The 23585-nt window shown below is 38.3% G+C and overlaps 1 protein-coding gene across 6 annotated transcripts in view; it reads right to left on the bottom strand.

Moving 5' to 3' along the window:
* Window positions 1-11617: 11617 nt before the first annotated feature.
* RESF1 (retroelement silencing factor 1) overlaps window positions 11618-23585 on the bottom strand; it is a 33424-nt gene continuing 21456 nt past the window's right edge. For 3 of the 6 annotated variants that reach the window (XM_045073382.1, XM_004771794.3, XM_013045489.2), the window contains 3 exons: window positions 16683-21725; window positions 15313-15396; window positions 11618-12347 (listed from right to left, as the gene is read on the bottom strand). In XM_045073382.1, coding sequence (XP_044929317.1) covers window positions 12184-12347; window positions 15313-15396; window positions 16683-21672 — 5238 coding nt within the window. In that variant the 5' untranslated portion in view covers window positions 21673-21725 and the 3' untranslated portion in view covers window positions 11618-12183. Of the gene's footprint in view, window positions 12348-15312; window positions 15397-16441; window positions 21726-22640; window positions 22788-23585 lie in introns of those variants that run through there. The other 3 variants (XM_004771795.3, XM_045073383.1, XM_045073384.1) reach the window with 2 other exon arrangements.

Genomic DNA, 23585 nt, shown 5'->3' on the forward strand with positions numbered 1-23585 from the left:
TTGTGGGCTCACGTATTTGGCAATGAGGGAGATGTCACCATATACTGTCTGCTGATTTAAGTTAGTTATTCATCCTGTACAACAGCACCCTAATCCTGTAAGGTAATTTTCTTTTAGCTCATATAGTAATTGAGTTTTTAGCAGGCCCTTCTACCATTTTGTTAAGTCAGATGTTGTTGGGGCTTATGGTAATGTTGGTAAATTTTGTGAGTGTAATTCCACTGCATTTCATCATCCACTGTAATTATGTTCCTTGGTCTGAGGTGATTTGTATGGAACATGAATGAATGAGGCCTTCTGTTTAGTGCTGGTAGAAGCATTTGGGGGTAGGAAAGGTAAAGCCATATCTGAAATACGTTTCTATGCCCAAGAGAACAAGTCGTTCCTCTCTTCATGATGGAAAGTGTCCAATGTATTGATTTACCTCCAAGTAGCTCATCAGTTCCTTGGAGAATGGTGTGCTCTGTCAGGGACTCAGCATGGCTTTGACTCACAGCAATGGATACCTAGCAAGGGCAGAAGTGAGGAGAAATCCATGCAGAGAGCCTCCATCCCTGCTGCCATCTCACTTTATAAATGGGCCAATTAACCAAACAGCAGGGTGGCTGGTGAAAGAGGTTGACTGACCCACAGGACTGGATATACTGCCCATCTGATAATGAGAGCCTACTCTACAGTGGAGGCCCTCGGGTGATACGGGCTGCAGATTTGTCACATTATGCACATTCTGAGAGGTCTTCCACATGATTTTTCTCCCAGACTTCCTTAACAACAATGTGTCAATCTTGTTGTAAGTTTCTGACCAGCAGGTCAATCCACTAGCCACTTTCCATGAATCAATTTTAGTATATGTGCTGATGAAGCGAGCACCACTGTCCATGAATCAATATTGACTCATACATCAAAGTATCCATAACCTAAGTCCAAAGTTGATAACTAGATGCACAGGCTCCTTAGTCACTTTGGTTCTTGCTTAATAGGTTTATCAAACCAGATAGGGCATTGTGTACATGTGTTCTGATAATTATTTAATGCATATTTAGTCAGTTTGTAGATGCTATAAAGGTGAGTGAACTAGTGCTTTGTCTCAACTCCAGATTTAATCACATCCAAGAATTGGCTCTTATAACGGCTGTGGGCTGTCTCAGTATAAGTAACTCAAGAGCTACCTAAAGGAATTAATCTCTCTTTCTGGTGGCCATAGTGAAATTGGCTTTATCACTATCTTTTAGTATCATCTCTAAGTAGGCTATCAAATAGTTCTGGGTGGACTCAGCATACCTCACAAACCAGTTCATAAACCAGGACCTTACTTTCCTTTCGTTCACTCCTCATGCAGCCATATGTGTGTGCACAGAGGAAAGCAGAGAAGTAGAAAGCCACAGGTATGACAGAACACTGGGGCAACTTGACTATATGTTTTAATTATGCCTTAAGATCTGCTTGGATTAAAATGAATATGTTTTCACTTAACAATGAAATGCTGCTGCACCAATCCAATTATACACATGCATACACACACATATATGTGTATATAGTTTTATTTGAGAGAGAGTGTGTGTGCACACATGCACAGGGGTGGGGGGCAGAGAGAGAATCTCTAGTAGACTTCCCACTGAGTGAGGAACCTGATGTGGGGCTCTGTCCCAGGACTATGGGATCACTACCTGAGCTGAGGGCAGATGCTTACCCAACTGAGCTACGCAGGGCACTCCCCACCCCCAATTATTTAGTTTTGTGAATCAGAGAGTAACCCATCGTGATGGACAGTTCAGCTGCATAGTTAAATTGTGTCCTAAGAATAAGGCCCAGTAGTGATTGCAGATTTTTTTTCAAATGGAGAATACCTGTCAGGAAAACAGGACATGATGCTAGGATTCTCCTTAAAAAAACAGTTTTTTGAGAGGCTTCATACAGCATATAAATTCCCTGTACCATTGGGCCCCCTGGGGCCTTCTGGCCTGAGGGGCAAGGCAGCTTGCACCACAGCCTGTGTGTGCTGTAAAGCCTTCTCTTGCTTGAGGCCACTATATAGCTGGAGTTATGTGAATTACTTTATAAATTACTTGGGGCAGCATATCCATATATGGTGTATGCTGCCCACAAACCCTGCAGAGGTTCTCCAAACACTGTGCCTCTTTCTTTGCAGTGCATGTTTTATTAAATCTCCTGGAATGCTTATTCTTTCTGTCAGGTCCAATCAGCATAATATCATCAAAGAATTGGACCCGTGTTCTACAGGATACCAAGATGACAAATTTCACTCCATAAAAGACAGGAAAATGCTCAAAGGCAGGTGTCTAAGCTACGAGCAGGTATATTCATTGTTATATGTTCACGTCATAGAGGTTGAAAGAATTATGGTCAGGAGGCCAGAGAACAGCCAGGTGCTGAGTCAGCCCGCAAGGGATCTCAGATAAGGCCTTAGACAGGCACTACCAGGGTCCTACTGATAACTCGCACAAACCTATGGGGATCCTAGTGACAGACAAATACACTTGTTAATACTGTACTATCCAAGAAGGGACATGTGGTCAAATAGTCACATGTAGCTATTTAACTTTAAATTAATTAAAATTAAATAAAATTAAAAAGTCAGTTTCTTAATAGCATAGGTAGCTAGCAGCTATATGGTTAGATCACAAAGATACAGAACTATGGGACAATGCTGCTACACGAAGTGCTTCTATTCCAAAGTAGGAGTAGCCGATGCTCTTTTTAACTAGCCAACATCCACACAGGTGAATGAACCAGTGCTCTCTCTCTGCTTTACATTTAATCATATCCAAGAATTTTTTCATAAAAGAATGGTCTATAGGATGTTGGAGTATACTAACCCAAAGGCTATATATGAGTTATTCTTGGGGGGGGGGGTAACTGGGGAGCTCAGTTGGTTAGGCATCCAACTCTTGGTCTCAGCTCAGGTCTTAATCTCAGGATCATGACTTCAAGCCTCACATAGGGTTCCATGGTGGGCATGGAGCCTACTTAAAGAAAAAAAAAAAGGCGTTATTCTCCGGGAAAAGATGGTTCCTTCAATAAATGCTGCTAGGGAGACTGGACAGCTGCTTACAGAAGAACAAAACAGGACCACTTTCTTGTACCATACACAAAAATAAACTCAAAATGGATTAAAGATCGGAACAGAGATCTGAAACCATAAAACTTCTAGAAGAAAACACAGGCAATAATTTCTTTGACATCAGTCTTAGCAATACTTTTCTCAATATGTTTCTTCAGGCAACTTAAACAAAAGCAAAAATAAATGACTGAAACTACACCAAAATATAATACTTTTGCACAGCAAAACAAACCATCAACAAAACTAAAAGGCAACCTATTGAATGGGAGATAATACTTGCAAATGATACGTCTGATAAAGGATTAATATCTAAAATATATAAATATAAAATATATAAAAAAACTTAATCATCTGGGCTTTCTCACCCCTAAAACATGGCTATATTGACTTCAGAGTACTTGGAATACCAGGAAATTCACTGGGGGATTGTAAGAAGAATTTCCACAGTTGGAGGGAGACAGCATGACAGGAGTAAGGTACGTGGAAGTGAATTGGGCAGGAGAAAAACTGTCATGCCATAGAGGGGAGAGAGCCCTTTCTGTGGGAAGAGGAAGAAAGAGGGATTGAGAGAGTACAGTGTTGGGTTCACACAAGAAGAAAACCTCCCTGGACCATGGACTGGTGGAATAGGAAGTGAGGGTCACAAGTGTTTTGCAAAAAGTGTGTGGTGCTCAAACTCTGAGGTTTTGGAAATGCACAACTTTTGCCTGAATGGAGTCTGTGGCATGCACTCTGGGGGAGAAGGAGGGCACAGGCCAGAGAATGCACAAAGTGATGTTGGGATGTCCTGGACTGGACTGGGAAAGAATGTTGCCCTTCCTGGACTACATTTGGAAGAAGGCATATTGCCTCTTCAAGGGCAAAACTCTGCAGGCACCAGCAAAAGTCTTCAACTGGCAGGGGATAGAGGTATATGCATACAATGGATAACCTGGTCACTGCTTTTTACAGTGCTACAACATAGTCCATGCACTGCGCAGGTGTGGACAGTTTTTCTGGGACAAAGGACACCAGACACAGCATGATGGGAAGGCTCTATTCCAGAGGAAGGAGTAGATCTGTGTGGTGCCAGGTCTTTTAAGACATTTTGAACCCCAGCTGTGTGCTAAAGATAAAATGCAGGAGAGCTGCAGCGCCAGGAGCACTGAGGACCCTCAATTTTCTGTGAGGGCTTCCTAAACAGCTGGGGTTGTTATGGAGTGGGGTGGCACCATTTTACCCTCACCACCAACATGATTAGACTTCAGAGAACAAAAGAGCATTCCCCCAGTGAAGGTGGGAGTCACTTATACCAAACACCTGTGCCTGGCAGGTGCATGTTTACTAGAGCAGGACTGACTTTGACCCAGCACAGCGGGCCTATCCCCCAGGAGACCAGCACTGGCAGCACCCAGCATGCACCAAGTCGACTGACTAAAGAGTGCTTCAAAGTGTTACCTTCAGTTCTGGTGGAAATATGACCAGGCTGTATTTTTCTTTTTCTTTTTTCCCCTTGGAATCTGGCATATAGTTTTTGTTTTGTTAGTTTTTTTTTTCATTTCCTTGTCTATTTTTTTTGGATCAAGATTCTTTTTTTCTTCTATTTTTCTTTTCTTTTTCTTTGGAATCAGGCTTATAGTTTTTTGATTGTCTATTTGGTTTTTTGGTTCCTTTTCCTTCTCTCTCTCTCTCTCTCTCTCTTTTTTTTTTTTTTTTTTGATCAGTATTATTTTTTCCTTTTCTTTCTTCTCCCCCAGGATTATTTTTATTTTTTTAAAAAGAGTATTTATTTATTTATTTGACAGAGAGAGATCACAAGCAGGCAGAGAGGCAGGCAGAGAGAGATGGGGAAGCAGGCTCCCCACTGAGCAGAGAGCCTGGTGTGTGCTCGATCCCAGGACCCTGAGATCACAACCTGAACCAAAGGCAGAGGCTTAACCCACTGAGCCACCTAGGCGCCCCCCAACCGGGATGATTTTAATAAATAAATCAAGGCACACAAAGTTAAAGGTCCAAATACTCCCCACTGCAAGCAAGGAGGAACTCTGCTGAGGCCTGACCAGTGTGGGAAAGAGAAGCCAAAACACAATAGCAGAGTGCACACAACATACACCAGAAACACTTCCTAAAGTGCCAGGCTCTGAACAGTGTATGACCCCTATTTTAATACAGCATTACCCTCAGGTGCAGGAAACATAACAAGCAAAAGACAGGAACTGAACCAAAATGACAAGATGGAGGAATTCTCCCGAATAGAAAGGTCAGGAAGAAATCACAGCCATGCACAAGCTCGAAACAAATATAAGCAATATATCTGAACAAGAATTTAGAACAATAATTTAGTAATCATAAGACCACGAGCTGGGGGGCGCCTGGGTGGCTCAGGGGGTTAAGCCTCTGCCTTCAGCTCAGGTCATGATCTCAGGGTCCTGGGATTGAGCCCTGCATCGGGCTCTCTGCTCAATGGGGAGCCTGCTTCCTCCTTTCTCTCTGCCTGTCTCTCTGCCTACTTATGATCTCTCTCTGTCAAATAAATAAATAAATACAATCTTAAAAAAAAAAAAAAAAACCACGAGCTGGACTTGAAGAAAGTATAGAAGACACCAAAAAAACCCTTGCAGAGATAAAGGACCTAAAAACTAGTCAGGGTGGAAAAAAAAAAACAACAACACAAAAACCTGCTGTAACAGGGATGCAAAACCAACTGGATATAATCACAAAGACTGAAGAAGCAGAGGAGAGAATAGGTAAAATTATGGAAAATAATGAAACTGAAAAGAAGAGGGAAAGAAAACTATTAGATCACAAAGGTAGACTTAGGGAACTCAGTGATTCCATAAAGCAAAATAATCAAATAATCTCCGTATCAGGAGTCCCAGAAGAAGAAGAGCAGGAAAAAGGCAAATTTGAACAAATTATAGCTTAAAATTTCCCTAATCTGGGGAAGGAAACAAACATTCAAGTCCAAGAGGCACAGAGCACTCCCGTCGAAATCAACAAAAATACCATGACATATCATAGAGAAACATGCAAAATACAAAGATAGAGAATTCTAAAAGCAAATACAGACAAAAGGTCCTTAATCTACAAGGGTAGACACATGACGCTAGCACCAGACCTGTCCACTGAAACTTTGCAGGCCAGAAAGGAGTGGAAAGAAATATTCAATGTGCTAAATGGGAAAAACATGCAGCCAAGAATACTTCATCCAGCAAGGCTGTCATTCAGAATAGAAAGAGAGTTAAAGAGCTTTCAACACAAACAAAAACTAAAGGAATTCAGGAACTCTAAACTAGCTCTGCAAGGAATATTAAAGGGGATGTATTGAGCAGGAAAGAGAGACCAAAATTAACAAAGACTAGAGAGAAAGAGACAATCTACAGGAACAGTGACTTTACAGATCATACTATAACACTAAATTCATCTTTCAATATTTACTCTGAAAGTAAATAGACTAAATGCTCCAATCAAAAGACACAGGGTATGTTTGGATAAAAAACAAGACCTATCTATATGCTGCTTACAAGAGACTCATTTTAGACCCCCAAACATCTCCAGATTAAAAGTAGAGGGTGGAGAACAATTTATCATGCTAATGGACATTAAAAGAAAGCTGGAGTAGCCATCCTTGTATCAAACCAGATTATCAACAAAAACTGTAATAAGAGATGAAGACAGACACTATATTATAATAAAGGAGTCTATCCAAGAAGATCTAACAACTATATATACGTTTATACCCCTAACTTGGGAGCAGCCAAATATATAAACCAATTAATAACAAACTTAATAATAATTATTATTGATAAAAATACAGTAATAATACAGTAACAGTAGGGGACTTTAACACCCCACTCACAGAAATGGACAGATCATCTCAGCAGAAGATCAACAAGGAAACAAGGGCTTTGAATGACACACTACACCAGATGGACCTACCAGGTATATTTGGAACACTTTATCCTAAAGCAGCAGAATACACCTTCTTTTCAAGTACACATGGGACATTCTCCAGAACAGATCATATACTGGGTCACAAAGGAGGCCTCAACAGTTCAAAAAGATTGAAATCATACTATACATAGTTTCAGACCACAGTGCTATGTAACTTCAACCACAAGAATGAATTTGGGGAGACCACAAGTACATGGAGGTTAAAGAATGAATAGGCTAACCAGGAATTAAAGAAGAAATAAAATATACATGGAAGCAAATGAAAATGAAAACACAATAGTCCAAAACTCTGGGATGCAGCACAGAAGGTCCTAAAAGGGAAGTATATAGCAATACAGGCTTTCCTTGAGAAGGAAGAAAAGTCTCAGACATCCTAATCTTACATCCGAGCTGGAAAAAGAAGAGCAAATAAAGCCTAAATCCAGCAGGAGATTAGATGATACAGAAATGATATAGAAATTAAATAAAACAGAACACATCAACAAAACTAGGAGCTGGTTCTTTGAAAGAATTAACAAAATCTATAAAACCCTAGCCAGACTTCTCAAAAAGAAAAAAGGATCCAAATAAGTAAAATCATGAATGAAAGAGGAAAGATCACAACCAACTCCACAGAAAAACAAACAATTATAAGAGAATATTATGAGCAATTGTATGCCAACAAATTAGGCAAACTGGAAGAAATGGATCTTTCCTAGAAACATATAAACTATCAAAACTGAAACAGGAAGAACTAGAAAGTCTGAATAGACCCATAACCAGCAAATAAATTGAATCAGTAATAAAAAATCTCCATATCAGAAATATGAAAGTAATGATGTTTGGGAAAATGGTGCCCTGAGAATGACTCCATTCCTCTCCAGAAGCTATGTTGAGTTGACTCAGCTGCTAAATGGTGTGTATTAATTTTTTAAGACTGTTGCCTTGAAGGCTGGCCTTCAGGTAAAAGCTCCATGGAAACTGGCCATGTGCTTAAAGTAATCAATTCCTGCTCAGCCTAAAGATTTCCAACTCCCTACTCACATAGGCAAGGCAGGCCTCTCTACACACTCAGTGGCACAATCCAAAAACAAGATTACCCCCTCTTGTTCTCCCTTATACAATCCAGCAACAAGTTCCATTGGCTCTTCCTCTAAAATATAGATCCAAACTGTTTAGTACATTTTATATTCTAGTGCTCAATACATATACATAAGGCTAACAGCTACCATATTGGACAGCAAGTCTTGTTGTTTACTTTCTGGTTACCTATATTTACGGCATGTTTACTAGGATTCTAAAACTATCAAAATGCTATCAACTTGCATCATTCTTAACCTTCCCTTGCAATGCTTTCTTTTCTTTTTTTTTTTTTTTTAAAGATTTTATTTATTTATTTGACAGACAGAGATCACAAGTAGGCAGAGAGGCAGGTAGAGAGAGAGGAGGGGAAGCAGGCTCCCTGCTGAACAGAGAGCCCGACGCGGGGTTTGATCCCAGGACCCTGGGATCATGACCTTGGCTGAAGGCAGAGGCTTAACCCACTGAGCCACCCAGGTGCCCCCCTTGCAATGCTTTCTTAAAGGTGTATTCACACCTTTCTCAAGGCACTCTCCTGATCTCGGAGCATAATAATCTGATCATCAGTCTCAAGCTTTCTTCAGTATTTAAGAGGCTTGAGTTCTGATGGCCTGATGGTCGTTTTGATGTGACAGTCTTCATTTAAGTATACAGTATCACTGCAATCCTGATTCATATTCCATAATCTCTGCTCTGCAGTCTAAACTTAACATAGTAAGAGTTTCAAAAGTTTTCCAAGTTCTATTTTTATATATCTAAAATTGGAAGAAAATGAACCTTGACTGTGTTCCTTTAAATATGGAAATAGTAACAGCAAATCAATATTACTTATGGTTCTATTATAATAACACATATGTTTCTTTCTCTGGACCCTTCTCTTGAATAGAAACTCAAATGAAAATTAGTTGATAAGACCAGTAGTTGGTTTTGGCCACTTTCATCTAGATAATAGATGGGCAAGAGAAGGCATTAACCTGGATTACGGTAAGGTAATAAAAGGCATCCCAAAGTCAGTAAGAAAACTTCTATAGTAATTGTTTTTTCTCTCTCATTTCATCTCCCCAAACATTTATGCCTCATATGAGTACTGACTGGTATTTGCACACTTGCATCTTTTCTAGATTGGAGATTCCTAATGAAATAACTTGTTTTACTTGTGTTTGCAGCTTCTATAATAGTACCATAGTTGTCACAAAGCTTCATACAATATAGGTACTTACTATTTGCAAATTTATCTCCGTCTCCAGGAAATAAGATACATGTAACATGCTAGTCAGCATTACCATTTAGTTGGATTTTCCACTGCATTTTTTCCTTTAAAATTGGTTTAATTGATGTGTTCTTTCCCTGGTCATTCTTTAGATGAAGCTCCCCTAATTTGATTTTCACTCTTGCATCTCACTTCTATTTTCAATTCCCTTTTTCCTGAAGGAAATTCATTGGTCTTTATTTCATTGAGGTTGTCTTTCGTTGTATCATGCATAAGGGAATATTTTACATAATACTGCCCTGAACCTCAAACACCTGAAAGGCTGATTTTTTTTTTTTTTTTTTTTTTTTACAGATTTTATTTATTTGGCAGAGATCACAAGCAGGCAGAGAGGCAGGCAGACAAGAGAGGAGGAAGCAGCCTCCCTGCTGAGCAGAAAGCCCAGACTCTGGGATCATGACTTGAGCTGAAGGCAGAGGCTTTTTTAACCCACTGAGCCACCCAGGCACCCCAAGATTGATTTTTTTTTTTTTACTAATTTTATTATTACTATTTTTTTAAGAAGACTCCATGCTCAGCATGAAGCCCAAAGTGGGGTTTGAAATCATAACACTGACAAGACCTGAGCTAAGATCAGAGTTGGGTACTTTATAGACTGAACCAGTCAGTTTTCCCTATTTTTAAATTTTTTAAAAATTTTCATATTCTATGCAGGCTTCTCTCAATCTTGTACTGAAATTACTCTTTGAAATTCATTATTAGAAAATAATATTTGGGGTGCCTGGGTGGCTCAGTGGGTTAACCCGCTGCCTTCGGCTCAGGTCATGATCTCAGGGTCCTGGGATGGAATCGGGCTCTCTGCTCAGCAGGGAGCCTGCTTCCTTCTCTCTCTGCCTGCCTCTCTGCCTACTTGTGATCTCTCTCTCTCTGTCAAATAAATAAATAAATAAAATCTTAAAAAAAAAAAAATTACATTCAGGGGCACCTGGCTGGCTGTTGGTAGAGCATATGACTCTCGATTTCAGGGATTGAGTTTAGGCTCCATAAGCATTTTTAATTACATTCATTAATATTTCCGTGGAACTGATCAGAGATCTAGTAGTAGGATGCTATCAAACCTGGTCTCAGCACCTTTTTCTTTAGGAAGCTCAAGTTTGATCATTGACAGCAAATATTTTTATTTTCCTTGAAATGTCAGGATAACATAGTTGAGAAAAATGTCAATGATTTCCTCAAGTAAAAATAATGTCCCACCAGACCAGTTCAATTTACAAGCCTAAATTACATTTTTCCTCAATGGCCAGTGTACCATCATAGCTTGTACATCTCTGCTTCAAATTCTTCTGAAATGCATTTTCATCACTTAGGATATTTAAAAGATGTATACTCAAGGGTTGAGACTTATTAATAACTTAAATTTTATCAAAGACATTAAAACTTCAAAAAAAAAATCCTGAGAATTTCCAGCAGTAACGAATACAATGATGAATATGACTACCTCAGTTTGAAGGCATTGCCTTGACTGGTGTTATGGTGCTGGCAGTTTTCCCAACCATTGCTTTTTTAACTGCATCTTTTATTGATAGGAAACCATCAAAGAGGCAAGATAAGCACAGATGCTTATTATGTTATGAGAAGCCCAGTCTTCTGAAGTCTTCAGAATACAATTCTTAGACTTGTAATAAAATGCACATAAAAGTTACTATCTTGGGACGCCTGGGTGGCTCAGTTGGTTAAGCAGCTGCCTTCGGCTCAGGTCATGATCCCAGCGTCCTGGGATCGAGTCCCACATCGGGCTCCTTGCTCCACAGGGAGCCTGCTTCTCCCTCTGACTCTGCCTTCCACTCTGTCTGCCTGTGCTCGCTCTCACTCTCTCTCTCTTACAAATAAATAAATAAAATCTTTAAAAAAAAAAAAAAAAAAAAAAGTTACTATCTTAAGGATTTTTAAATGTACAGGTCAATAGTGTTAAGAATAGCCACACAATAGCAAAACTGTAACTATACTCTCACTGAACTCCCCATTTCTCCCTAGTCCCAGAAATGTATTTTTTAAATTAATAGGAACTGTACATGTAGCACTGAGATTTTATTAAAATAATCTACACTTTTCTAGTAGCCATAAAGTGAAAGCCGCCAAAAACATTTTGCTTTCCATGCTTTCTTGCCATTTCCTGACCCTAGAAAAATATTTGCTCTTCTTCTGAATGTAACCTGAAAATATTTACTCCTGACAGCTTAACTAAAATTTCTCCTTTTTTAAAACACCCTTCTAAGATGTGCATTGTTGTGAGGGTAGAAAATCAAACACGAACCATTATAATTTCATACATATATATTTTAAAAATAAATGTTTATTTCAAGTATGAAAAGTAATGTTTAAACATTATCCAAAAATTATGTCCAGCTTAACAAGTACAAAACAAGACTTCTGACAAAGTTTACAATTAGGTATAAAATACTTAAGAATATACTCTGACATTCACAGTGAGCATTTTAAAAAAATAAGTATTGCTAATAAGCTTTAGAAATAAAAACTTATTTACAGTTCCCAGCTAAAATAAACAAGTACTTAACTGAGAACAGCCCTCCCTCAGGATGGATAATTAGCATTTCAAAATAAACAATGGTAAACTTTGTTCAATAATGTCAAAATTCAATACCTTGCAGTTTCCCTGAAAAATACCATCTATTTCTTATGCCTGGTACCCACAGGTAAGGTCCTCAAGCTGTTTTAATTAAGTAATTTCAATGATATACATAACTTAAGTGGTAACCAAACTCTCTTGAGAGATTTTATCATGGTAATTCTGAGCATTTCCAGCAAAATACCCTGAACAAAAAATGGCAGGAATTTTCTGGTGCCAATTACAGAACCATCAAAAAAATTACCCTCAAAATTATTTTAAAGGACTGCTACCAAGGCTTCTGCTTCTCTTCTCCATATACATCTTTTTGTAGGTTTGAAACATTGCTTTTGAATCTTTTACTGGATTTTGTAGTGTCTCAAATCCATCTGCACTGAAGGTTCTCTTGGAGAGTCTCGAATTAGCCAAAACATTATCTAAGGAAACAGAAATTTTATTTATTACTCAGTATTAGTGACCAATATATAATAAAAACGAAGAGGAAAACCTGCATTCTTCTTTGGGATAAAATATCACTAACAAAGAGTTTGATAAACTGGCTTTTTGGGCAACCTTCTCCGGTCCCCTCTCTCTGCAGAAGCTCTGTACCACATCGTTCAATATACTTTGCTGCCCAAACAAACAAAAACTATGGCTTTTTACCTACAGAATGATAAATTATGCACAAAGGGGATCTTGCCTCTCTTGTGGGGACTATTTTCTACTCTCATCCCATCTTCACAAGCCCAGGGCTATTCTGTTCTACTATCATTTGCACAAAATGTAAGTGTGACCTTTTTAACCACTATCTCAACTAACATCATAAAAAGCATGAACACGAGCCAGTTTCAACCAGTGAATGGGAAAGACATTATTCTGGCCTTGCTACACTTTACAAGTCTGTCATTTTTGTTTTGTTAGACCATCTCAGCATTGCATTAGCTCATTATCTTTTTGATGGGTTCAGTTTTTCCCAATTCTTGAATTTCTAGATGTTCCTCTATTTCTCAGTCTCCATTCCCTCTATACAGAATTCACATGGTTTTCATTCCTGCTCTAAAAAGTCCATTCCTACTCTAGAAAGACCAATCTTTTCTAGAATACAGTACAATTTTACCTTTTTCTGATGCTCTAGTTCTTTTGGTTCTTTACATGATTCAAAATTCTTGTATGTTCTCAATAGCTTTCTTTTATGATGTCAGTAATACTGATACCCAAGATGGGTCCCTAAATCATTTCCACTGGATTCTCTCAGCTCCTCTTCTCTGAACCTTATCCTGACTTGAGTTTCACAACTTGCTCCATCTATACTCCAATCTTTGCTACCAAATTTAGGTGTACAATTATCTAAAAAGTTTCTTTGCATCTATTTGGGAGTTCATGACAATTGTTTTTTATCTTTCTTCACATTGGTTCATAGTGTCCACATCTTCATCTTGGTATTTGTTCTTTCACACTTTCCCTGAATCTAATCCAGCTTTTTTGAATTACAGGTGCATTTTATTTGCCTTTACTTTTTAACTGAAATTAAATTGACATACAGTATTATATTAGTTTCAGGTACAACCTGGTGATTTGATCTTACACTTTTGACAGAGCTGTGACTTGTACCTTGGCTTTTCTCTACCGTTTCAGATCTCCTTGAGCTTGTCCGAAAGTCTATTTTTTTTTTTCATCATGACTCTGGGTATTGTTTATTCTACTTCAGTTTATTGCTCATCCTATCTGTGGATATCTTTTCTAGTCAATCTGTGCAGGCATCTGTGTTTTCAGATTCAGATTTCAATCATGCCTCTCACTTAATCTACGAGGTATTATCTCTATTTCCAAGGATCTTTCTTGCCCAATCTCCATGCCCACTTTCATTTTCTCGTTTTTAAATTCCTGTGTTCCAACTCTGGAAGTCTTTTCTACTCTCAGGACTCTTAAAATTCATTTTCCCCCTTTTCAGCTGTTTTCCTCTTCTGATTAAATGTGCATTTTTTCCTTCTTTGAGTCTTCAATTCTACTCAGTGTTTACCTATATGCACCTTTAATGTATAGATGCAATTTCTAAAAATTATATTTAGGCTCTCTCCTCAATTTCGTCAAACTTCCTCTCCTTTAAGAAATGTGCTTCTCCAGGGGGAGAGAGGTAGGGAGACGGTGGTGGGGTTATAGACATTGGGGAGGGTATGTGTTATGGGGAGTGCTGTGAAGTCTCAGCACTCACCTGAGAGATTCAGAAACCTGGCGATTCACAGACCTGTACCCCTGGGGCTAATAATGTTTATAAAAAAATAAAAAAAAACTATAAAAAAATAATTGAGAGGAAAAAAAATGTGCTTCTAATTGTTGCTTATGGGGAAATTCTGCTTCCCTCCATCTTCAAGGAATTCTAAACCCCTGTCTTTGCATATTCAATTAACCAAAACAAAGCTAAAACTCCTGAACCCTAGCTTCTAATTCTCAGTGTAAAACCCTAAAAACCAAGTACATTCATTCTACTACTTAAATCAGATGCTGAAAGTTCTGGTTTTTCTGGTTGATCCTCAGCCCAAATCCCTTCCCTGCAAAAATAAATTTTAACTAGTAGGCTCAGTCTTATCATCAAAATAATTCAGATTCCACACTTTTTGAAAAGGGACCAATTTCAAGTGCCCACTCAGTTACTAGTCATGGAATTTCAGTCAAATGATCTAACCTTCCACTGATAAAATGGGGACACCCTGTCTATCTGGATTTGAGAATTAAATGGATTAACTTATAAATCACCCAACCCAGGGGCTGGCAAACAATGACATGGCCTATAGGCCAAGCCCAGCCTCTAGCCCAGTATGGTTGGAACACAGCCCATACTCTTTCACTTATTATTTTACTGCCATTTTCTCACTAGTGTCAGAGACGAGTATTTAGGAGACCTTATGGTCTGCAAAACCTAGTATTTACTATCTAGTCCTACAGGAAAAAAAGTATGCCAACCTCTTAACTCATGATAAGAAACATCTTTTTATTAACGAGTAACCTCTTCCTTCTCTACAGTAGGACAGAAGCGATGGAAGGGGCGCCTGGGTGGCTCAGTTGTTAAGCATCTGCCTTCCGCTCAGGTTATGATCTCAGGCTCCTGGGATCAAGCCACATATAGGGTTCCCTGCTCAGCAGGAAGCCTGCTTCTCCCTCTCCCACTCCTCCTTCTTGTGTTCCCTCTCTTGCTGTGTCTCTGTCAAACAAATAAAATCTAAAAAAAAGAAAACCAAAAAACAAAAGGGAAGGGAAAATATCTTCCTATTATTCACACAAATATTTAATCACTAAAAATATGGATAAAAAATGAATGTCACAAGTTTCATAACTATAATCCAGCTTCTACATAACCAAGTGCCCAATAAACAAAATAAAAATTTAAATAGATGATGATTTTACCTATTTCTTGGCTGGCTTCTGGCATCCTTTTCTCCTCAGTTACACCTCTTAACCAGTCTTCTTTAGTACTTTTTATTCCTGAAACTAAATATTCATTTTCAGATCTCTAGAAATTGCTATTCATCTTTTAATACTATATTGAAGGAAAATCATGTAAGCATAAAACAGAGATTAAAAGGTATAATATATTCACATATAATCCAAGTCTGAAAGAAGCCTGAAAAAAATACTCTCTTCCATTTCAAGTGCCTGAGTATCACGTAAATGGAAAAGAAATTGCTTCAAAAGTTTATCTTCATTATGGAATTGTATTTCTCCCTCTTAGGCTGAACATCAACCAATCTCAAGGTACTTAAGGGTTCATGAGACAGAAAAGTCACTCCCATTGCCCCCACCCACTTTTAATGTTCTTGTTACACGTGCCTCAGTTCCCAAAGATCTACTTACATAGCCAAGTGAAATCACCAATACTTTACAAACTGAATTTTATACTGATTTTTATCATACATCCCTATCTCCTTTCAAGAAAAGATACCTTGTATTTATATCGTAATTTTATGTGCCCCAACAGATACCATCTAAACATCACGGGAGAAATTAAGATTGTCATTCAAATCATTTAGTTCTCCAATCTGAATTTCTAAACACAATGTTTTATATGTAATATCCACAACCCCTAAATGTTTCCTTAATATCATAAAAAATTAATCCCCTGTTTTTTCCTTCCTGACACTACACTGAAAGTTCTATTACTCAGCAGCTAACTGACAGTCATGCTTAACGTTCTGGCTTTGGTAACTTAATACTGGACAATTACTACTTCCACAGTCCTCCCCTTTCAAGATTTTAAGAGAAGACTACATAGTTGCACTTTTTTGTGGTAACACAGTCACCAACTACTTTAAAGTCGATAGTAAGTTGTGCCATTTCCCTATGTATGAGAAGTTTTCACTAATATGTAACAATTATCTCCTCATATTTAGACAGACAAAATCTTCAAGTTCACAGGGCTTTGAAATTCCAAGCCCAAATGACAATCAACAAAATACTTGAAATAGTATGTAACATTTTTCTAACTTAGCGCAAAACCATTTTTCGTAATATAGGCTTCTTGGTGCAAAAGGAAATCTTTGTATTTGGCAAACTTCCAATTTTATATACCTCTGAAGTACAAATTGAGGACAATTTACAGTAAGGGGGAGATAAATACTGCCCAAATGATCCATTGATTTACAAAAACAAATACCAAGCAACAGCAAATTCATTTAAGTCTTTGCGAGCTACCCACGTGGCTTAAGTAGTGCTAACCTACTTTTTCACCTATAATGCCTGACAATGTTCCAGACACGATGAAGAAAATCATACTAGACCTTGCACAGGTGCTTGCTCCTTCCTAGGACAAGGCTGCAGATCCTTCCAGTCATGAACAGAATTTGTATTCTTCATCAGTCCATCTGGACATAATTTAAATTCCAGCATGCTTCGTTTTTCTGTGGCATCTTTAACAGGTAAGAGGCTCTGAGGTTTATTTTCCAGTCTCTTCTCTTTATGAAGCTTCCTGGGTGAACTCTCTAATTTTGTGAGACAAATGCTCTCACGCTCAGTACATTTAAATGCAACTCTGTTCAGATACAGTTTCCTTTGATCCTTCGACTGGGGAGACATTTGACTGAATTCCACTTCACTGTTTATGTTGCCTGAAGTTTTGTCTAACTTGGTTTTATCAATCCACATTTTATCAGGTTGCTTTCCACCAACTATACCCTTAACGCTTCTTGAAACGTATGTTTTAGATTCCTCAGAATGGTGAATCTTGAGGCTTTTACCATGGCTTGAATGAATATTTAAGGATTCTTTAGAAGCCTGTACACTGCTGTTAGGTCTCTCATTTGATTTCCCACAACTCCCAACCTGCATGGGAAGTTTACTGGACTTCATGTATTGAGAATCACATGGTACATTTCTCACATAGCTTTTCTTTGATGCATTGCTACCCATTGCTTCTTTGTGCTTCTGCCTTTGCAAATACTCCTTTGATGTTAGAACTCTACTAATTTTAGATGAACTATCCTTAGAAACTGAGGACTTAACATGTGATACTGCCTTTTCTTTAACCCTAGCTCTTTCATTTGTAATTGACAAAAAATTACATAATTTAAAGGTACTATCTCCCATACTTTTATTCTGCTCCCGTTCATATTTCTTCTTCTTCTTTATCTTTGAATCAAGTATGCTCCCATCATCTAACTTCCTTTTTTCCAAAACTTTTTGTCTTAAGCCACCTTTCAATTTTATTTTCTCTGGGGATAGTGACTGTACCAAAGAACCACTCTTCATACGTAGATCTTTATTTTTACTTGTCAAAAACCCTGCCTTTGGTTTTAGTGGACGTAAGTTTTGTGCCATGAGCTTCTGTTGCAGGCTCTCTTGAGAAAATTTTGTCATTTTATTACTGGTATTAAAAGTTACCTCATGAAACTGCAATTTTCTTTTTCTTTTGTGACTTTGCATGGAATCTAGTTTTTTATCACCTTTAGATAAAAACTGACCTGATGCTTCTTCTTGTGTCTTCACTGACTTATGTTTTGTTTTGGGCATATCATTTCTATTTTTGCCATGCTCTATTTCAGAAAAATGTTTTTTTGTATCTGGAGAAGTCGAAGGAATTTTTGGACTGTTATTTAGAGAACTATTACACCCAACAGGTACATTTCTATCAGAAGTTCTTTCTTCTTGTTCACAACTGTTAATCTTTGAAGGAGAACACTGATTTTCCCCTTCTTCTTTTGAAATTGAATTGTTGTTGGAACTACACCGACACTGGGGTACTCCTTCATAAACCATAGACAGCCACCCCAATGCACAGCAACCGACATCATCTTTCTCTGAATCTAAGGTATCCTCGGTCTTTCCATCTGTATCTGCTTGTGGCTCACACTGGCTGCTCCCTTTTTTAATAGGTTGTTCTTTCTGATGTTCCATCAACTTGTCTACCTCACAGAGTTGATCATCATGTTCAGGAAATAATTCTCTCATTTGCTCTGAGTTTAATATTGTAATTTGTATTTGGTCTGCTGAGTCCTTAGAGTCGCAACCAGTTTTATCACAAGTTTGATCTTTCAAGATTTGGTTTGTTATTTGCTGGGTCACAGAACCTTCATGTGTGTTCACAGCTTCAATACCATAGGGAAATTCTTTTAAGAGTTCTGACAGCTGATCATGTAGGTATAAGACAGATGCTTTATCACTGAGAATCTCACTTTCCGGAGGATCTTGAGCAGTGTAACTGCCAGACATGTCAACTTCCTGAGGACAACTATCCTGCTGAATAGCTGACAATGAACACATATCATTAGCTGTGCTTTCTTTTTTAGTGATATGGTCCATGTTATTCTCCTCTAGAATTCCACTATCCACTTTAACATACTCTGAAGATGACTCTGGAGGTTGCAGAGATTCTGCCTCATCAGTTATTTTACATGAAACATCTGTGCACTGTGAAAAATTATCATTTTGAAAACGAAAGTCTTTATTTTCATTGAGGCTATCTATTTGTTCTTTTTGTTGTTCTTTGGTAATCACTTGAGTAGGTAGAGGTTTCTGTGGCTCAACCCTTTTCAAAGGAGGCATGTTAAATATCTTTGCTATTTGGGAATTGTAAGATGTATCACCTTCAACAAGAGAACAAATATTGTCAATATGTAACATATCACCACTAACAGTATCAGTGTTCCTTGACTTGTATGAGGCTTGCTGTTCACTCACAGAACAGTGGGTATCTGGTTCTAACTTGATACGCTTCTCTTGATTGCTTTTAGGTGTGTCTTCTGAATTAGTTGACTCACTTTGCTCTTCCTTCTGAATTGGTGAGAACATCTTTGTGTCTGTTGAGGTACCAGCAACTGGTTCATTAAGATTAGCTTTCAAAGCAGCAGTAACACTTGTATTTTCTGCCAGCTGATTTTGTAAGCTACAAACACTGCCTTCCTTAATAACTGGATACAGTGTTTCGGGTACAGCTTCAGGTGTTACTCCTTTGGCAGACAATGTTTTGACATCTGAAAGAATTAAGGGAGACACCACAGCAACCTGAAGTTCTGTTCCCTTTGTAACAGCTGCACTGGAAGACTCATAATTCTGTACTCCTGTTGACAAAGTTGTTTCTTGTGAGGTGTTTACCTTCTGATGAGAATTTCCTATAACTGAAAATGGACTCTTATCACAGGTTTCCACAGGCTTTGAAACCCCAACTGCTGTTCTGTTTTTTGAGTCATTATACTGTTTTCCCTCTGTAGATTCTGAAGGCTTTTTCCACAGAGAAAGACAGGTTGCTAGCAATTCCATAGAAAAGCGTTTGTCACTGTCAGAAGGCATTCCACTTGAGGATTTATGCTCGAGGAAAAAGGAGTTGTTTAAAACCCTGGCATTTATATTACAAGTACTTGGAGTTTCCATAGTTTTCGAAGATGGTTGGTTACCAGTGATTTGAGTATTTGGGTTAATTTTAAAACCATGTGGTTTAGAACCCTGAATAGTTTCACTTGCATTTTTAAATAATTTCTCCTGAGGTTGATCTCTACATGTAAGCAGACTGAGAATTAGCGTATTTTTATTTGGGTTTTTTGAAACATATTCCTCAAAGGATGTAGACTGAGGGACACTAGTAGTTTCAGAATTTGTTGGCACATTTAGTTCAACATTGACATTTCCTGATGAAATCTGAGTGTTATTTAATGTTGCCTGGGTAATCTCAACAGTTGATGCCTTTAAAGAAGTCCTAACTTTTAAATCATGTAACTTGTCTGGCATAGGCAACTTTTCTGAACAGACAGAATTTAGTAAAACAGAATTCACTTGGTTACAATTTCCCCAGTTTGGGTCCTGAATGTTGGAATTCATTCTATTGTGTGTTCTATTTGTTTCTTTTGTAGATTCTGTTATGGTTCGTGGTTTATCCTCTTTAGTCCCTAGGGTCACTTGTGGTCCAGACTGGATTTGGGCAGTTTGTTTCAGAGATAATTCAGAATTTGGAGCTAATTCATTATAAGAGGTATCAGTTGTTTTAATACAACCTGCTGCCATCAGAAGATTTTTATTAATTTTAATTTTCCTTGCAAGTTCCGAGAACTTCTTTTTTATTTCTACTAATGTTTTAATATCCCTCACTAACTTTTCTTTTGTGGCACTTGTGTCCAGTACTTGATTTGAAGTTAGATCACAGTTTCTTCTTCTCTCTTGATTATTTTGAGCAAGGGCTTGAACACCATCCACAGAAGATCTAACAGGTTCATTAAAAGGCTGAGTGACATTGGTATTTACTTTCAAGTTACAGGAATTTCCAACTGTGCTGACATTTTCATTAAGGTTTTGCCAATGCTGTTGAAAGCTTCTAGAGTAGTCTTTCCTCATCTCAGGTAAGTGCAGTTCTTGACTCTGAGGAATGTCCACAGAAGCCTGTTTAATAACATGCTGAGTACTCTGCAAAGGCTGGCCTGCATATCTACAATCGTAAGGAGGAGGTGGAGGTCTTTTGTCAGTTTGAGTAACTGCATATTGATAGGACTGTATGGCTGCAGTCTGCTTTGACTGTAAAGTCTGTGGAGAATCTGGAGGGTGAACATTTTTAATATGCAATGATGCTGATGGCACAGAGGTTTGTTTTTGAGGAGTAGGATCTGGCAAAAAGCTTCGTGATGAGTAACTGTATTGCTTTGAAAGTGGTCTGTAATCTGGATAAGTCAGTCCACTGGATGTATACTGTGGTGTCCAATCAACCTGTCGTTCTGATAAAGATGGGTTAAGTCCTGGGGCTCCCTGATAAGTTACAGGAACTCTTGCAGAATTAGAAGGGATCATTTGTAGTTGCACAGAATAGGAGTCTGATGTTACAAACTGATTCTGTAGTGCATGTATACTAGGTGTATTAGTTCCAAAACCAGTCTGATGGGACATAGTTGCACCTGCATGAGAAAGCATAGGATTTCTCATTGGTGAGTTCAACCATACATTTTGGGTAACTCCTGAAGACGTTTGCAAATTGTGATTTAGCTGTTTGGATCCATTAACATTTGCATATGTGATTCGTTCTACTGAAGTTTGTGAGGCCACAAGTGTCCCATTATGCATATCAGGAAAAGGGATTTGCTGAGGAGTTGTGTAATTCCTGATATTTAACAGTGGCTGTGAAACTGGATTTGAAATACCAAGAATACATGCTTCTTGGTTACTTCCAGGGTAGTTTAAAGAACTTTGAGATGTTGTGTTAAGTGTATTTATTAATGCCTGCTCCAAAAAACATGACTGCTTTTTAGGATACTGTGGTGGTGAGGTGACATTCTCTGGTTTTGCATTCCAATTCATTGCTGATTTGATGTAGCAGCAGTGTGTTAGCAGTTGCTTTGAATGTCAGGAATCTGTAGGAAATAAAGATCTTTTATTAGGATTGTGGCTATGTAACCTTAACACCAATGCTATGTCTATCATAATTCCAGACACCTTAGACCAAAATTCATATTTAACTTGGAGAAGAGAAACAAAGAAAAGAGCAAAGGAGGATACAATAAAAAATTATGTCAAAGCTCAAGAAGATTTCTGGGGTGTTTTTACAGGAATTCATTCTACATTATACAGTTAAGTATTTTGTTTGTTACACTGATGTGGCAATTACTTTCTGCTATTATTTATTTTAATAGGTTCTTTTTTTTTTTTTAAAAAAGATTTTATTTATTTTATTTGACAGAGAGAGAGATCACAAGTAGGCAGAGAGGCAGGCAGAGACAGAGGGGGAAGCAGGCTCCCTGCTGAGCAGAGGGCCCGATGCGGGGCTCGATCCCAGGACACTGAGATCCTGACCTGAGCCGAAGGCAGCGGCTTTAATCCACTGAGCCACCCAGGCGCCCCTTTAATAGGTTCTTTATTCTAAGTAACCCACGCTCACTGAAGCAAACACAAACAAATTGCCTTTCAAAATGGTTAAAAAGAATTTTACACTTACCAACAGTACATTGATAAATTTAAAAAGTCAAATCTATAACCATAATAAATGAAGACAAATGAACAAACTTAACATACTAATTAAATAAACTTAACATACTAATAGTACATCCCAAATGCAGGCCATTAATAGATTACCCAATGCAGACATTCCTTCCAAGCGCACATCGAACTTTTACCAATATGACCATCCAACTGAGCGATAAACCTCAATTTTCAAAGAATTATAATAATTCAGATTAATTTACAGTAGAATCAATCTAGAAATTATAGGGGGGGAAGTAACGAGGAAATTGCCAAATAACTAAGAAATAAGGAATGTACTTTATACTTACATAGAAAAAGTGCTCTGGTGTCTCCACCTCTACTTAGGATACCAGTCCTACGGAGTCAGAGCCCCACCCTTGTAATGTCATTTAACCTTAATTACCTCCCTAAAGGCCTTCTCCTCAAATAGTTACAACAGGGGTTAAGGCTTCAACCTATGAAAAGCAAAGAGGGACACACAATTCAGGCCATAACTTGCTCTTACATTCGTGTTCATGTAACACCTCAGGATAATTCATAGCATAAATAAATGTACTTTAAAAAGAAGACTGGAAGGGGGGCTTGATTGGCTCAGTTAGCAGGTCTTGTGACTCGATCTCACAGTTTTGAGTCTGAGCCCCACGATGGCTGCAGAAATTACTTCAGATCTTTAAAAAATTAATTAAAATAAAATGAAATGACTGGGAAATAATTCCCACATTTATCACAAGCAGAGTAATAAGTTAATTCAGGGAAAGAAATGATGATTGAAATAAACAAAATAATGAATGCATATGGAAATGCGGAGATTCAGCAAGTCACAGGTAATTCTTTAAAAAGAATAAAAATCAGGGGCGCCTGGGTGGCTCAGTGGGTTAAGCCGCTGCCTTCGGCTCAGGTCATGATCTCGGGGTCCTGGGATCGAGTCCCGCATCGGGCTCTCTGCTCAGCAGGGAGCCTGCTTCCTCCTCTCTCTCTCTGCCTGCCTCTCTGCCTACTTGTGATCCCTCTCTCTGTCGGATAAATAAATAAAATCTTTACAAAAAAAAAAAAGAAAAAAAGAAAAAAAAAGAATAAAAATCAGTTAAGCCTCTGACAATACTGATCATGACATTTTTAAAGTGCAATACTGGCAGCGGTGGGGGGTTGGAGTGGGGTCGGCACCTCAGTTGGTTAAGTGGCCAACTCTTGTTTCCAGTTCAGGTCATGATCTCAGGGTTGTAAGCCCCACATCTGGCTCCCTGCTCAGCTGA

The sequence above is a fragment of the Mustela putorius genome, unplaced genomic scaffold (genome assembly GCF_011764305.1).
Source record: "Mustela putorius furo isolate JIRA1106 unplaced genomic scaffold, ASM1176430v1.1 tig00537227_pilon_pilon_pilon, whole genome shotgun sequence".
Taxonomy (NCBI): Eukaryota; Metazoa; Chordata; class Mammalia; order Carnivora; family Mustelidae; genus Mustela; species Mustela putorius.